General features: G+C 61.4%; 1 protein-coding gene across 2 annotated transcripts in view; it reads left to right on the top strand.

Moving 5' to 3' along the window:
• The window catches only part of HMCN2 (hemicentin 2), a 145,774-nt gene extending 132,500 nt beyond the window's left edge, over positions 1–13,274 (top strand). For both annotated transcript variants that reach the window (XM_046023022.1, XM_046023021.1), the window contains 12 exons: positions 2,137–2,286; positions 3,802–3,939; positions 4,055–4,176; positions 4,618–4,855; positions 6,957–7,019; positions 7,135–7,257; positions 7,979–8,113; positions 9,002–9,130; positions 9,636–9,956; positions 10,514–10,633; positions 11,377–11,503; positions 12,478–13,274. In XM_046023022.1, coding sequence (XP_045878978.1) covers positions 2,137–2,286; positions 3,802–3,939; positions 4,055–4,176; positions 4,618–4,855; positions 6,957–7,019; positions 7,135–7,257; positions 7,979–8,113; positions 9,002–9,130; positions 9,636–9,956; positions 10,514–10,633; positions 11,377–11,503; positions 12,478–12,823 — 2,012 coding nt within the window. In that variant the 3' untranslated portion in view covers positions 12,824–13,274. The remainder of the gene's footprint in view (positions 1–2,136; positions 2,287–3,801; positions 3,940–4,054; positions 4,177–4,617; positions 4,856–6,956; positions 7,020–7,134; positions 7,258–7,978; positions 8,114–9,001; positions 9,131–9,635; positions 9,957–10,513; positions 10,634–11,376; positions 11,504–12,477) is intronic.
• Positions 13,275–16,007: the final 2,733 nt, after the last annotated feature.

Raw genomic sequence — 16,007 nt, 5'->3', positions numbered from 1 at the left:
CAGAGTTGGGTCCCCGTCCTTCTCCTCTCCTGTTCAGAAGCCCCCACCCCAGACCACAGAGCCCTGCATGTGGTTTCTGGATGGCTCTCCCAGGGCTGCCATAGCAAAGTACTACAGCCTGGAGTATTTCAGTACTCAGTGCTGGAGGCCAGAAATCTAAGATCGAGGAGAAGCGGGGTTGGTCCCCTTTCAGATCTGTGATGAAGAGTCTGTCCTACACCCTGACCCAGCATCTAACGGTTTGCTGGCAAACTCCGGTGTTCCTTGGCTCATAAAAGCATCGGCCCATCATCCAAATCTCTACCCGCAAGTTCCCGTGGCATTTCCCCCCAGGAGACATGCCCACCTCTGGATTTCCCCTTCACATAAGGACCCCAGTTATTAAGTTAGTTAGGGTCTACCCTAATGACCTTATGTTAACTCGATCTATAAGGTCTGGGGATTAGGGTTCCCACCCATCTTTTTCAGGGCACATCATTTCATTCAGAACAGCCTCACTTTCTAAATGGAAACAGTCGTGTTGAAAGTCTCCCGTGTGCTAACTATAGAAAGGCCAGATAAGTTAGAAACAAATCTACGAAGAAGAAATAAATTATCAACGTTCTCATCTCCTTCAATGACCAGAGAGAGCGATCTCTGACCATTACTTGGGGTATATCCCTCTACACTTTTTTCCCCAAACGTAAAGAGGTGTGCTTTATCCTTCTTATAAACGAGGTCACATTTATAGGTTGTCCTACAACCTACCTGTTTGGACAATATCTCATGACCGTAAGCCCAGCCTACATCTTCTCGGTGGCTTCTTATCCCAAAGGGATGCTTTCCTAACTTAATTGCTGTTGGCTTTGTTAACTAAGCAACATTTTAGGGTTCTGTTTTGTTTTGTTTTCCAGTTTTCCCTCCAAAAAGCACACTATGGTGGGCATCTTTGTATGCTCGCCTGAGTATGTCTGTGGGATAAGTCCCTCCCATGGGGCGTGGCTAGGTAAAAAGTGTTCAGGGGTCTGGAGGTTCCCTCACCACAAACACTGTCTTCTCTTCCTCGTTCCCCATCGGCCTGGGAGGCCCCTCCCAGCCTCAGTGGGGGCAAAGGGCTGCCGAGTCATCCCATGTTGGAGAAAGTTGATGGTGGCTCGTCATCCCCAGCCTCCGGTCTCTTGTCCGCTTTGAAAGATGCCAGGCCATGCTGCTGCTGCCTTCTCTGCACCCGACTTCTTCCTCTTGCCCTTATTAAGAGCCCAGGGACAGTCCGTGGCCTGCTCCGCTGTCTCTCCCATAAACCCCAGAGCTGCGGATATGGACGAGAGACATCCCAGATGGGCATCAGATCGCCTCAAACCCCAGCTCCGGGCTGCAGGAAACGGCGCTGCTTCCTGGAATCCAAAATGAACCAGTCCCCTGATTTGCCCATTTCCGATCCTGGCAGTCGAGTGTTTTATGTTATTTTTCGACAGATCATGGGCAATTAGTTGTTAATTTCCCCAGAGAGCCGGCGAGCGAAGAGGCAGACTAGTCTCTGTCTCGCCCCCCCCCCCCCCGCGCCCCCCCTCCCCGAATGCCATCTGTGCTGAGGAGACAGCTGGCCCATTAGCCAGAGGAAGCAGGCTCTGATGAGTGCTGGAGAGAGCACCTGCTTGCAGACCGCCCGGCTGCTGTTGGAAATCCAGCTGCGGGGCGGCGGGAGCCAGGGCCACGGATGGGGTGAAGGATGTCCAGGCGGCAGCATTCAGGTCTTGGCCAGGTGCCCCCGCCCAGAGGAGCCTGCCAGACGCTCCATCACGAGCTCCCAGCGTTTTAGAACCCAACAGGTCTTTGGCACATCTATGGTCCTACCTCCTCACTGTATAGATAACCCAACTCAAGGGTTGTCTCGGGGCCTGACTTGTCCAGATTTCCAGGAAGGCGAGAGCAGAACCAGATTTAGACACCAGCACCGTCCCAGGGCAGGGCGCCTCTCAAAAGCCTCCCCACCTCCTCTCTCAGAGCCAGGATCACCTGGGCAGTGAGTCCGTCACTCACGAGGTCTGTCGCGTGGAGCAAGTCACTTGTACGCGCTGAGCCTCCGTTCCTCCTCCCTGGAGCAGGTAACAGTATGGGCTTCCTCCGATAACGTCACTGTCCTCCACGTCCTCCCAGGGGAGCCCCGCGGGAGCCGCGGCAGCATGTCCGGGGTGATCAATGGCCAGGAATTTAGCAGAGCCATTCTCAACACCAGCGTGAGAAAGGAGGCAGGCTCCGGGGCCACCACCATCCACAGCAGCGTCAGCCACGTCCCTGCGAGTGTGGGTAAGTGGGGGGCAGAGCCACCCCCGCGCCTGCGTCCTGAGGACGGCTCAGGGCCTGACAGCTGGAGGAAACCCGCCTGCCCCTAAGACCCGAGTCCAAGCCAAAGTGGATTTAGGTACAGGCCAATTCCTACCCAACCCTCCCCCCAGTACCTCCCAACAGAACAAAATACGAATCAGACCGAGATGGTGTGAAATCACCAGGATACATGAATGCAGTCAGATAATGATTTTTGAGATCACTGATGGCCAAGTGAGGATACCCCCCCCGCCGACTGTTAAGAGCTGATAGAAAAAGAAGGATGAGGCTCCTGGGTGGCTCAGTGGGTTAAAGCCACTGCCTTTGTCTCAGGTCATGATCCCAGGGTCCTGGGATCGAGCCCGGCATCGGCATCGGGCTCTCTGCTCAGCGGGGAGCCTGCTTCCTCCCCTCTCTCTTCCTCTCTGCCTACTTGTGGTCTCTCTCTGTCAAATAAATAAATAAATAAATAAATAAATAAGAAGGATGAAGGAGTATGCCCCCTGGAGGGAGCAGAAAGGGAGAAATGAGGCCAATAAACTTAGCTCGAAGGCCCAGAGCACCGGGGAATGTCCACTCTCAAACGGATTCATCCTAGTGTGCCCTACCAGATGGAATGTTCTGGAGTGATGTTGCTGCCTCGCCCTTTGCAGGGCACCTGAGGGTCCAGAGCAGGGAGAGGGCAGTGCAGACCGGGTCTTTGCCCAAAGCGGCTCCTCCAGAGCTGCCCTTGACCGCAGGCTTGTGGGAACAGCGTGGGGTGAGGGAGCTCTGGCTGGGGGTCACTCCAGGCTGGCTGGCAGCGGGGAGCGAGCTAAGTGAGAGGCCGCCAGATGGGGCTGCTGCTTCCCGCTCCCCTTGGAGAAGCCGCTGGCCCCAAGCCAGGTGGGCCAGCCTCCATGCGCTGGGAACAGCCTCTGCTGTACGAGCCTGGGTCCTCCAGACCTCTCTTCCGGGGCTCCCTGACCCCAAGCGAGTGGGGTTTCTGCATCCCCAGACTGAGGTGCCCCCTGCCCTGTGAGGAGGGCTGGGCATCACGTGAAGGTCGGGGAATCCATGTCCAGAGCGACTTCTTGGCCCTGTTTCCAAAGTCAGTGGCCGTCCTCCCCCAGGCTCTTCTGGAAGGCGTCTGTAAGTTAGGAGACTTGGTTGATTTCCAGCCCCGTCCAGCCCCTGAGTCCCAGGCTCGGTGGTGACCCAGTCACCCTTAGGATTCCTTGAACCGAGCTGAGTATCGACAAGTTAGCTGCCCGTCTGTGTATACCCGTTTCTGCTCGATTTCCCCACGTCTCCACAAACTGGGTGTTTGCCTTCGCCCCTTCCCAGGTTCTAATCCAGTAACTGACTCAGCTGATCCCATGGCAGGGCCTGGGCAGGGAGGGAAGGGGCTGAGCCCTCCCGGAGCAATAGGGAGCTACAGAGGGATCTTGAGCAGGAGAGTGGCGGCCTTGAGGACCCAGCCCTGACCCAGCCTCCACGCCCGCCCCGTCGGTGCAGGTCCTCTAATGCGGGCGCTCGTGGTCACCATCGCCCCCATCTACTGGGCCCTGGCTGGAGAGAGTGGGGACGCCCTGAATGGCCACTCTCTGACGGGCGGCAGCTTCCTGCAGAAGTCACATGTGGAGTTTGCCACAGGTGAGCTGGGGGGGGGGGGGGTCTCCTCCCAGGTAGGCTGCGTGGGGCTGAGGCCTGAGCCCAAGGCCTCTCCCTCCCCGTGGTGACAGGCTGGGGGGGCGGGGATGCATTGCAGGGGAGCTGCTCACCATGACCCAGGAGGCCTGGGGCCTGGATCCCGATGGCCTCCTGCTCCTCGATGTGGAGGTCAAAGGGGGCATCCCGGAGAGCCTGGCTGAAGCGGAACTTCAAGTACAGGTGGGGGCCAGCCCCGATGGGGTGGGGGAGTGTAGGGGAGAAGGCGGTTGGGGGGGAGAGAAGGGGATGAGCAGTCCCAAGCATCCCCTCCTGAAACCCTGGGAGGAGCGGGGGTGTGGCTTGGCCTGGACTTAGCCTGGTGGGCCCAGCCTCTCCCGTGTCTTCCCCCATTTCACGCATGAGAACGCCAGAGGGAGGTCATCCGCGCAAGGGTGCCCAGCTGGCTGCAGGAGAAGGAGAAAGGCCCCCCCTAAATGCGAGGCTAAGGGTCCTACCCCTTGGAAGCTGAAATCTGACCCTTATCTGTCTTCTTCCTCCCCCTCCTCCTCCCCCTCTTCTTTCCTCTCCTCCTCGCCCTTTTCCTCCTATTCTACCCCCTCTTCTCCCTCCCCCTGCTCCTTCCCCGCCCGCCCCCCCCCCCCCCCCCGCCTCCTGCTCCAGGACTTCGAGGAGCTCTACGTGCAGACAGGCCCAGGCCGCCTGTTTGTGGGCTCCACGCAGCACATCCTGCGGGACGGCCTTCCCACGCTCCTGCGATGTAACCACAGCGTCCAGTACAAGGCGGCCCAGGGCCTCCAGCCCCCGCTGGTGCAGCACTTGCGGGCCTCAGCTATCAGCTCGGCCTTCGACCCCAAGGCCGAGGCCCTGCACTTCCAGCTTACCACCGCCCTGCAAGCTGGTGAGGCCCCCAGCCTTGGCCTCCACTCACCACTGCTCCCGCTAAACCCCCACCAGGGGCCCCAGATGCACCTGGCCGAAAGCCAAGGGGACGCCCCACCTCCTGCACCCACTGACCGCGGGCCAGAAACTCGGGACTGGGACAGCTCACCTCCTTGTCTGCTCACCTCCCACGTGTCCCTGCTCCCGTCCAACCATCCATACGCCCGACAGTGGCTTTTCAGGCCACTCCTGCTCAAACCCCCCCAGAGCCTTTTCCCGGGCGCCACAGTGAAGGTCCAAGCTCCCCCGCACCAGGCCGCTGTTCCAGACTCTAGCCATATGCCCCCGTCCTCAAAGGCCCCTGCAGCCGAGGCCCCACCCAGGCAGCCAGGAGCCACTGCTGGGGGCCTGGCCGCCCACGTGCGGATGCAGTTCGTACTCAGCCAGGGGAGGCTAAGGCTACACCTGGTACCGGTATCTGCGGTCCCGGCTTGTTCGTAGCATGGAGCACGGGACTGTGGTAAGGGCACAGCTTTGGGGTCAGGCAGACCCTGGCTCAAACCCAGCCACACCCATTTCCCAGCTGTGGCACCTCGGCGGCAATGCCCTGGCCCTCAGTGTTCCCACCTGCAAAGTGGACACTGTGTCCCTGCCTTGTAGGTACCAGGAGTACCAGCGTTTTCTCTGGCACCCAGCGACGACTTTCGCAAGCCTGCCGCCCTTACAGTGATTGAGGGAGTCTGGGCTCCCGTCTCCAGACCGCGGCCTGCCCCCACCCCTGTGCTTGCCTCCGCCATCAGATGCTATCACGTGCCCATTCTGTGCGTCCCCTCCCCCACTCACAGCCAGGGGCCACGTCCACTCTGGATTCTCAGCAGTGCGTGTTTGCACACACGGACGGCCCGTTTTGTACTTTTCTGTAACGATTTCCCCTGCGTCTGCCGGCTTATGGTCTGGCCAGCCCGCTGTGAGCCTCCCCCTGCCGTGGCGTGACCCAAGGCCAGTGCCTCCCGCAGGCCTGGGCTGGGAATGGGCTCTCAGACGGCTCCCCTCCTCCCCCTCCTCTCCCTCCTCCCCCCTACCTCCCATTCCTCCTCCCCCTCCTCCCTCTAACCTCCCTCTCCCCCCACCTCCTCCTTCTCTTCCCTCTCCTCCTCCAGGACTTTGAGCAGCACTTCAGTGCAAGTGGGGCCCGGCCTTCTCTTTGGGCTCCCGTTTCCGGACCTCAGTCTGCTGCCACCCCTCTGCTTGTCTCCGCCATCAGATGCTATCATGTGCCCATTCTTTAGGTCCCTTCCCCCACCCACAGCCAGGGGCCATGTCCACGCCTCTAGATTCTCAGCAGTGCGTGTTTGCACGCAGGGACGGCCCTTTTCGTGCTTTTCTGTAACGACTTCCCTGCGTCTGCCGGCTTATGGTCTGGCCAGCCCGCTGTGAGCCTCCCCTGCCGTGGTGTGACCCACGGCCAGTGCCTCCCACAGGCCTGGGCTGGGAATGGGCTCTCAGATGGCTCCCCCCCCACCCCTCTTCCTTACCTCCCCCCTCTCCCTCCTCTGCCTCTCCCACCCTCCTCCTTTTTCCTCCCCCTCCCCCTTTCCTGCTCCCCCTCCTCCCCCTCCTCCCCCTCCTCCTCCTCCCCCTCCTCCTCTAGGACTTTGAGCAGCACTTCAGTGCAGTTGGGGCCAGGCCATCTCTATGGGCTCCCATCTGCGGACTCCGTCTGCTGCCACCCCTCTGCTTGCCTCCGCCATCAGATGCTATCATGTACCCATTCTGCAGGTCCCCTCCCCCATCACAGCCAGGGCCCACGTCCACTCCTCAGGATTCTCAGCAGTGCGTGTTTGCACGCAGGGACGGCCCATTTTGTGCTTTTCCGGCTTACAGTCTGGCCAGCCTGCCGTGAGCCCCCTTGGCATGACCCACAGCCGGTGCCTCCAACAGGCCTGGGCTGGGTGGGAATGGGCTCCCAGATGGACTGGGCGTCAGCCGGGCTCTGGGCTGAGGGGGCAGTGACCTGGCCAGGCTGGCAAGAGGGAGATACAGCTAGGGTTGCTGTCTGTCCTGGGGCACCTTGGCCACAGTGCCCTGGCATCCTTAGGACCTGTCCCTTTGCCTTGTAGACGAGAATGAAGTTGGCTGCCCAGAAGGCTTTGAGCTGGATGCCCAGGGGGAGTTTTGTGTGGGTGAGTGCCTTCCCCCTCCCCTGGGGTGGACGCGGGAGGCCGCTCAGCCTGGGATGGACACTGTGTCCCGTGAGTGCAGACCGCCAGAGCTCTGTTCCCTCACCCTCCTCCGCAGACAGGGACGAATGTTCAGAGGGCCCCACCCCCTGTTCTCACTCCTGCCACAATGCGCCTGGTCGCTTCTCCTGCTCCTGTCCGTTGGGCTTCGCCCTGGCCCGGGATGACAGAAACTGCAGAGGTGAGTGGGCCCAGGGCAGAAGCTCTCCTTGAGGTTGGCCTGGGCACGTGCCGGGCATTCCATTCTGGAACCACGACCCCAGCCAGGAGCACACACCTCAGGACATGGCCTGTTCCTGGTGGCATTGGCTGCGAGCCGGGGGATGGCAACACTCTGTTTCCATCGGGAATTTCCTGCTTCACAGGCTGCAGATGGGAGAGGCTCGAGTGCTGGGGTGCTAGGGAGCCCCGGAGACATACACGGGGCCACCCCGTGCTCGTGGCACGCGCCCCTGCTGAGCCTCGACACGGCCTCGGGGCCTTTCCCACCACCCCACGGTCACTGCCCACCAACTGGGGTAGGAAGTGGGTGGACAGCCATCTACCCCACTTGCTCTGTTTGGCCCCATCACAAGGTTTCTGGACAGCAAATCCGACCCTAGGACGCTGTTCAGAGGCTGACCCTCCCCAGCGGCGTGCCTCTGCACCCCCCAGTGAGGCCTGGCCCTGCCAAGTCTCCACTGTGCTTTGAGCCATGTGCCCACGAGGCATTGTCTGCAACCCCATGTCAGGGGACCCCCAGAGCCAGGCCCATGGGTCCCTAGGGTTGTGCTCTGTGTTTCTGGGGGAAGGGCGAGATGACGGAAAGAGCTAGCAGCAGGGGCTGGGCCTTCTTGCCAGGGGCTCCTAGGCCAGAGTGGGCCGAGGGACATGTGTTCACGTAGCCCCCGTTTGCCCCCTAGATGTGGATGAGTGTGCCTGGGATGCCCACCTTTGCCAGGAGGGACAGCGCTGCGTGAACCTCTTTGGATCCTACCACTGCCTCCCCGACTGCAGGCCTGGCTTCCGGGTGGCCCCGCACGGGGCCGGCTGTGAAGGTGACAGGGGCAGGATGGGGGGCTGTCCAGACTCCAGTGGTCCAGTAGAGAACCAGGCTTCAGTAGAGAACGTGCTGTGTGCCACTGGGCCTCTGGGCCTCTGGGGAAAGCAGAACTCTCTTGGCAGAAGGAGCAGTGAGGCCGGGGAGAAAGCTGCAGCTGGCCAGGTCAGGGATGGCAAATACATCGTGTCTGCTGCCCCTTCCCCAAGGTCCCCTCCCGGCGCCAAGACGGCCTCTGAATCCTTCTCAACACAGCTTCTCCAGCGGCCACTAGGAATCGGCTGCATTTAGCCTTTAAGATTCGGCCCTGGATGGGTGAACTTCCTGCCCCAGCGTTCTAGAGCTTTCTGATCTCAGGTCCTCGGGCTCTGAGGATAGGACCACCTAGTGCAGGGGCAAAGGGCAGGGGGACCTGGAACTCAGAAGAGGAAGTGACCCCAGGCGTTTCTGTCTCTTGCTTACCTCCCACCCTTGCTTCCTTGTTTTTCGGGAGCTCTTTCCCGGAACCAGGCTCCTACCACCTTCTCGTGCGTGATGCAGGGTTTTCCTGAAAGGTCCCGTCCTGACCCCCTCACAGATCAGAAAACCAAGGGTGGGGGGTGGGTCCCTTGCTCAAGGACCCAGAGACACGGCAGAGCTCAGCCCAAACCCGGGACTCTGTCTCCAAAGCCCACCTTTTAAGCCCCTGCTTTCTTTTTGGACCCGAGAACCTTCTTACTCGCCAAAGCTGGCCTAATTGAGGCAGGTGGTTGCAAACACTGGCCTTCTGCACAGAAGTGGAAGGAAGGGACAGGGAGGAGGCCCAGAGGTGGAGAGCGGCGCCGTGCCCGCTGTGGGCAGGGGGAGAGGCTCGGCCCCACCTCCATCCACACCCCTGCCTCCCCAGATGTGGACGAGTGTCTGGAACAGTCGGATGAGTGTCACTTCAACCAGATCTGTGAGAACACCCCCGGCGGGCACGACTGCAGCTGTCCCCGGGGGTACCGGACCCAGAGCCCCGGCCTGCCCTGCTTAGGTACGGGGCCACTCAGCCCCTCGTTGGGGCCTGGGTCAGAACCCCCTGGTGCGTAGGCCAGCAGCGTCTCTGACAAGGGTGTCGTTGAGTTCTGGGACCAAAACAATAGCTAACATTGATGACGCGTTTCCCCCGCTCCATGTGCCTGGATCTGCTGGGAGCCAAGGTCCCCTTCCCTGGGAGCCCAGGAAGAGGGGGAGGGTGGGCAGAAGTGGGTGGGTCCCCGAGAGGCTGAGCAGGGAGAATGGGCCTCCCCAGGAGGCTGAAGTACCAGGGAACCTGGGAGGAGGCCCAGAGCTGGGGGACGTTGGGGCCTCCTTGAGCAGCAGAGGCAGAGGCCGTGCAGGAGAAGAGAGGCTCGTGGGCAGGCCTGTGTGCAGTGGGGGGAGGCCGCCGGATTCTGGGGAAGGCTGGAGCCCAGGAAGATGGCCACAGTCAGGTGGAGTGGCCGTGGCAAGCCCTCTGAGCCACGTCTGGCCCCCTGCCTGGCCTTGTTCCTTTGCAGATATCAACGAGTGCCTGCAGCTGCCCCAGACCTGTGCCTTCCAGTGCCAAAACCTCCAGGGCGGCTACCGTTGCCTGTGCCCCCCGGGTCACACCCTTCTCCGTGATGGCAAGACCTGCGTCCCGCTAGAGCGCAGCAACCAAAACGTGACCACTCTCAGCCACCGGGGCCCCTTAGGGCCCTGGCTGCGGCCCCGTGCCCCCCTCCCCAGGGGCTCCTCCCACGCCTGGGTCTCCCTCCGGCGGGGCTCCGGGGCCCCAAGCAGTGTGGGTCGAGCCTGGTGCCCCACTGGCTTCATCCGGCAGAACGGGGTCTGCACAGGTAAGGCCAGGCCCCAGCCATCCCGCTGGGGACACACCCGCCGGGTTAGCACGGGCTCCGGGGCTGGGTTTGTGGGCACCACACCCCGTGTTCAAAACCCTGGGACTCAGGGCAAGCGGGGTGGGCGGCGCAGGCGGACAGATGGGCAGTGGGCTTCCAGGAGGGGGACAGAGGATTCTCCCAAACACTTGACTTCTGGACACTTGACCCACTTTTGAGAAACAACTCCTTCTGGTGTGCAGAGGTGAAGCAGTCAGGGAGGGAGGTTTGCAGGCAGGAAGGAGGCCGTTGCAGGTCCACAGGAGACAGTGAAAAGGGACCGGGGGGGGGGGAGGTGGGGACGGTCCCCAGGCCCCCCGGGAGGCTGGTGCTGGGCGGCAGAAGCCAAGGGGAGGGTGGTGTGGAGGGCAGTGTCTCCACCCGCCCCCGCCGCGTCCCCACCCCCAAGCCTCCGGGAACAAGGGGTGGACGGGGCGGAGGGCCACAGCCTCCAATGACTCAGTGTGTGTCTCTGCCACCATCGCCACCCCCCCCCCACCTGCCCCGGCCTGGGCCAGACCTGGATGAGTGCCGGGTGAGGAGCCTGTGCCAGCACGCCTGCCGAAACACCGAGGGCAGCTACCAATGCCTCTGCCCCGCTGGCTACCGCCTCCTTCCCAGCGGGAAAAACTGCCAGGGTGAGCAGTGCCCCTGCCAGTTCTGGGCGGCCCAGGACGGGGCTTCCTGGGAAGGGGAGGCTGTCTCCTGCTGCTTCTAAACCATCACACATTAGGGCGGGGCAGGGAGAGGAGCTCAGAGCACCCCAGGGGCCCACAGCCTGGCTGGAAGCCACATTCCGAGGCGGGAACTAAGAGGCGGGGTGAGCAGGCTCCGGAAGCAGCCCTGGAGGCAGATCGCAGCGCCGCTGTGTGTCCCTGGGCAGCTCACTTCACCTCTCTGAGCCTCCACCTCCTGGTGAAATGGGGCGAACGCGGTCCTCTCTGTAGTGGCTGGATGAGACCTGGGAGGGCAGGCACAGAGACAGCATTCCAGGGAGGCAGCCACTGCCGGTCCCCTAACTCCCCAGCCAAGGCGCTCTCCAGGGACAGACAAGGGTCACGGGCTGTCAGCACTCTGGGTCCGAGGGGGGGCCCCAATCTCTTCCAGACCCTGCAGCCCAGCCCGAGGCTCCAGGGGTCCCCAGGGTGCCCACCTGGGGAGATTGGGGAGGGGCTCAGGGCCTGCCAGCTGGACTGTCCCAGATCAAGGTGGCTGGGTCAGAGGGGAGAGGGGCTGCCCGCCTCGCTGCTCCTCTGAAGGCATTTCTGTCCTGCCTCTCCCTGCCCCACACCTTCCGTGGTTCCTGCCCCCGGGCCCTTCCACTAAGTCACACCTTTTTATTCCCCATCTCTTTGCCAACCTCCCCCCCACCCCCTGCCAGACATCAACGAGTGTGAGGAGGACGGCATCGAGTGTGGGCCCAGCCAGATGTGCTTTAACACCCGTGGCAGCTACCAGTGTGTGGACACGCCGTGTCCGGCCACCTACCGGCAAGGCTCCAGCCCAGGGTAAGGGCTGAGCTGGCTGGGGGTAAATCGGGGCACACGGCCTGCCTGGAGTTGGGCGCTTATGTTCCGGCTCCTGGACGGCTGGATCCTTCCTCCAGAAGGGCCGTGTCTCAGGCAGGGGCCCTGCTGGGGGGGGGGGGGGGGCGCAAATCTGCCTGAATTCCTGTCTGAGCCCACAGGGCAGGGTGGCCTCATGAAGAGCCCCTCCTGCAGCCCCTCAGGGTGCAAGTTCATCTGGGCACCAGCGTTTAGCACAATGATCCTGCGGCTGGAGCATAAGGACCTGGGGGCAGGGAGAGGTCAGAGGCCAGGGGGACCTGGAGACCTTCATGCGACACACACACGGCTACACACAGAAAACCCTAGACATAGGGACACACACACACGTAACCCCCCCCCAACCCCAGGACCCCGACACACTGGCACACAAGCACAGAACACACCTCCTTCACACCACTCACTGCTGCGGCTACACATACTGGTAAAGGCACACGGGCATGGGGACCTTGGCAGACACAGACTGTAGCAGCAGCAGTTAGGGAAGGTGACTTGCCGTGGACTCTACCTATTGGGAGGCCTAGACTGGGGGCCCCACAGGGGCGTGAATGCCCTGGAAGGGCTAGGCAGGTGTCTTTGAGTCCTCCTCCCCCTGCAAACCCAGAGCAGGTGACTCAGCTCTGGGGTGCCCTGCCAGCCTGGAGGGTTCTAAATTGTATTGTCCACCGGGCTGCCCTGGGGGCGTGAGCTGGGAAAGTCCGATGGGATTATGAGACCCGCTTCCCACGGGAACGGGCACGTCTCCAGATTCTTTGGGCCTCAGTTTGCTGATCTCCAACGTGGGCTAACAGTAGTGCTTGTAGAGAAGGCACTGGGGGCGAGGGGACGGGCAGCGGGTGCCAGGACTGCAGCGCTCGGGGCTGGGGGCCGGTTTATACCGGCTGCCACCGGAGTCGGTCCGTGTGTCCCGCCCGCAGGACGTGTTTCCGGCGCTGCTCGCAGGACTGCAGCGCGGGCGGCCCCTCCACGCTGCTGTACAAGCTGCTGCCGCTGCCCCTGGGCGTGCGCGCCCACCACGACGTGGCCCGCCTCGCCGCCTTCTCCGAGGCCGGCGTCCCCGCCAACCGCACGCAGCTCAGCGTGCTCGAGCCCGACCCGCGCAGCCCCTTCGCACTGCGCCCGCTGCGCGCCGGCCAGGGCGCCGTCTACACCCGCCGCGCGCTCACCCGCGCCGGCCTCTACCGGCTGACCGTGCGCGCCGCGGCGCCGCGCCACCAGAGCGTCTTCGTCCTGCTCATCGCGGTGTCCCCTTATCCCTACTGAGGGGCGTGGTCGCCGGCAGCAGCTTTTGGACCAGTGACCTCCGAGGATGGGGGACAGGGAGGAGCAGGCCCAGCCCCCACCGCCCAGGTGGCCCTTGCCCTGGCCGCCACCGGGCTGTGGCAAGCGACGTCATCTCCCACCCCCGTGCGTCATCGGGCCTTTCGGCAAACAGTACCCGCCGCTCTGCAAAGGGGAGGATGTAACCTTGACCCCGGGATCGCGCGAACCCCACTCCCCTTACCCTCGCGGAGGTGGAGCTCAGAGGGCTGGACTGGAGGGAAGCCTGCTTGTCTGACCCACTCCTCCAAGCCCCGGGGAGACCTGGCTGGGACACAGCACACCAGGGGGCCCAAGGGGGAGGGACAGACCCCCGGAGGGCCGCAGCGGCTGTCCTCCGCCCACAGAAGGCACTGTCCCCCTGAGCCCGTGTGTCCGTATAATGTAAAAATGTTTTAACCAACTCGATCTCGTCGTCCAGTTATTTTGCTTGGGTAAGGACAGGCTTTGGCTGTGGGGGAGGGTCAGGGTGGGCGGTGGCCACCAACCTTCTGGTCCAGCAGCCGTGGGTCTCAGGCTGGAAACTGGTCTCCTTTGGACATCCTGCAAGAGGGTGGGGAGGCTGGATTTGCCCTGGGTTGGGGGAAGGAAGAGGGAGCTGTGATCAGAAAGATAAGGATGTTGGGTGGGATCCTGGGGGCCTCTGGGCTGTGGAGGGGACTTTGGCTTTGATGGAATGAGCCGGGAAGGGACAGGATTAGAACATCTCTGTGTGTATTGGTCGGTCTCCAGTGCGCTGGGACAGCATCTGAGCCTCCAGAGTCCCGGCAGAAGGGGAGTGTGCTGCTCGTCTTCCCACAACCCCCCACCCGGACCCTGCCCTGGGCTGGCTGCAGCCCTTGCCTCAGTGACCCCCTGTCGCCAGCTGCCCCTGGCCATGGCCTGTGACAGAAAGAGGCTCTCTTGCGCATGGTTTTGAAGAGGAGAAACCCTTTCTTCCTCCTTGTTCCCCTTGCTCAGTGTGGCACTGTCCCATCCGCCTGTGTATCCTCAAGCTCTCGGCTGGGCACGGAGGAAAGCTGTCTGGGTTACTCCTCATTAAGGGGTGGGAGACAATCAGACTGTGGAAACGGAGGCGTCCAGCAATGCCGGATTAAACGTTGCTGCATTAAATTGTTGTGTCATTTGACAGAGAAAACGAGGCTTGGAGAGGGGACATGACCCAGCCACTGGCTGGATAGGTGACCGAACGGTAGGTTCATGGTTAGACTGAGACTCCTGACTTCCACCCAACAGCCCCTCCAGAATCTTCCCAGGGCGCTTCCACTTTCAAAGCTAATTTTTGGTCTTGCTTTTGTTGAAACCAGGGACCTGCACACTTTTTCCTTAAAGGGCCGAATAGGGAGTGCTCTGGGCTTTGCAGAACAGTCTCTGTTGAAACCACTCCCCTCACCGTTGCAACACTAGAAAGCCACGGGCAGCACACGAGTGAGGAAACGTGGCTGTGTTCCAATGAAACTATTCGTGGGCACTTACGTTTGAAGTGCATACAATTGTCACATGCCACGAAATAGTCTCCCTTTGATTTTTTTTTCCCAACCATTTACAAATGCAAACATCCTTCTTAGCTTGCAGGCTTCATAAAAACTGGTGGGGACTGTAGTTTGCTGCCCCTGATGTAACTAAGCCGCAGATGTCACTAATGGTGGGATTTCACACTAGGTGGAGGGGCTGGGGTCCTTCAAGCCCTCCCCCCACACCCATTTATCCAGCACCCACCTATGAAGACCGTCCTTGGGCTAAATGCCCCTCTTTGTGCAATCCTAGGGGCCAAAAGTCACAACTGAGCCCTGCCATTTGCTGGGCTGTTAATTTTTTTATGGAGCCCATGAAAAGGTCAGTCCCAGGGTGAGGCGCTGCAGAGGTGAGACCAGTGGAGGGAGGTGCTCTCTCTCACCCCTGCTGTCTCCTGCCTCCCAGTCTCCCCTTCACCCTTCATATTCGTAAACTGTCTGTTTATGAATTTTATTTCTCCGAGGAGATCCAGAGGCAAGGAAGAGTATGCCCGTTGCAAAGATGAAGGAATGGGGGCTCAGAGAAGGGGAGACACCTGTTCAAGCTCACACAGCCTGAAGGGGAGAAGAAGAACTCAACCCAGGTCTTCTGACTCCAGAGCCCAGGGGCATTAGCCCGCAGGGTCCCCTGCCTCCCCTCCCCCAAGAAAGGAGGAGGGGGAGGAGGGGGAGAGCCAGGAGCCCGATGAAGAGGAGGGACTATGGCAATTCAAGACCTGAGGAGCTGCCAAGGGAGGGTCCATTCAGTTCTGCCTCCTTTCTCCCCCACCTTCTAAGTTTCTATTTGAGGCTGGCTGGTGGAAAGGACTGATTGCTCCCTGTCTTGCCGAGCCGGAGGCAGACTTGGCCTGGAACCCAGACTGTGATTCCCGACCTTGTGCCGCCCACCCGCCCCTGATTCCACCCACCCCTGCCCACATCCCCAGGGATGGTCCCAGAGGGGAAGAGGAGCCTCCCTCGGGAGCTGCCAGGGGAGCGGGCTCCAAGGCAGTGCTTTCCACTTCTGCTTTTCCAGCTGCCGGCAGGCAATCACTGGCCAAGGGGCCACCCGACGACCCAGCGCCCTAGCTCCAGGCTGAGGCTGAGGCTGTCCCGAACTATCACTGTTCGTAAACAGCCCTGCAGGTCACTTATTAAACTCCCTGATGTAGTTTTTCCAAGAACCCAACAACTGGACTCTGTGTTCCCTCTGGGCAGAGACAGGCCACCTGGGGTCCGGCCTAGAGGACACTCTTGTTCCTGGAGCCAGTGTCCAGGTCTGGGCAGCAGCAAAGTGGTATCTGGTGCCAACCACGAGATGGTCGCGGGGTGACATGCTTAGGGTCTCTACATTCCCGCGCCCCTTTGTCACTAGCAGGCGCAGAGCCCTCCAGTGGCAGAGGAGAGAAGGCAGACAAGAGAGTCCTGCTCCTTGGTTAGACGCTCTCAGGCTGTATCTATGTTCAGACAAGTGGCCACAAGAATCGGAGCCCACCCTCTGGAAAACCGCCCTGGCTGCAGTGTGCGGGGTGGACTGGGGAGGGGGGGGATGGGGGCGGTGAGCGTAGCCGGAAAGACAGGTGTCCAGCGCTACAGGTGAGAGGGGATGACGGCAGCGGGGGGAGAGGAAGAAT

This window comes from Meles meles, chromosome 11 (genome assembly GCF_922984935.1).
Source record: "Meles meles chromosome 11, mMelMel3.1 paternal haplotype, whole genome shotgun sequence".
NCBI classification, from domain to species: Eukaryota; Metazoa; Chordata; class Mammalia; order Carnivora; family Mustelidae; genus Meles; species Meles meles.
This window is presented reverse-complemented; position numbering and strand designations above follow the sequence as displayed.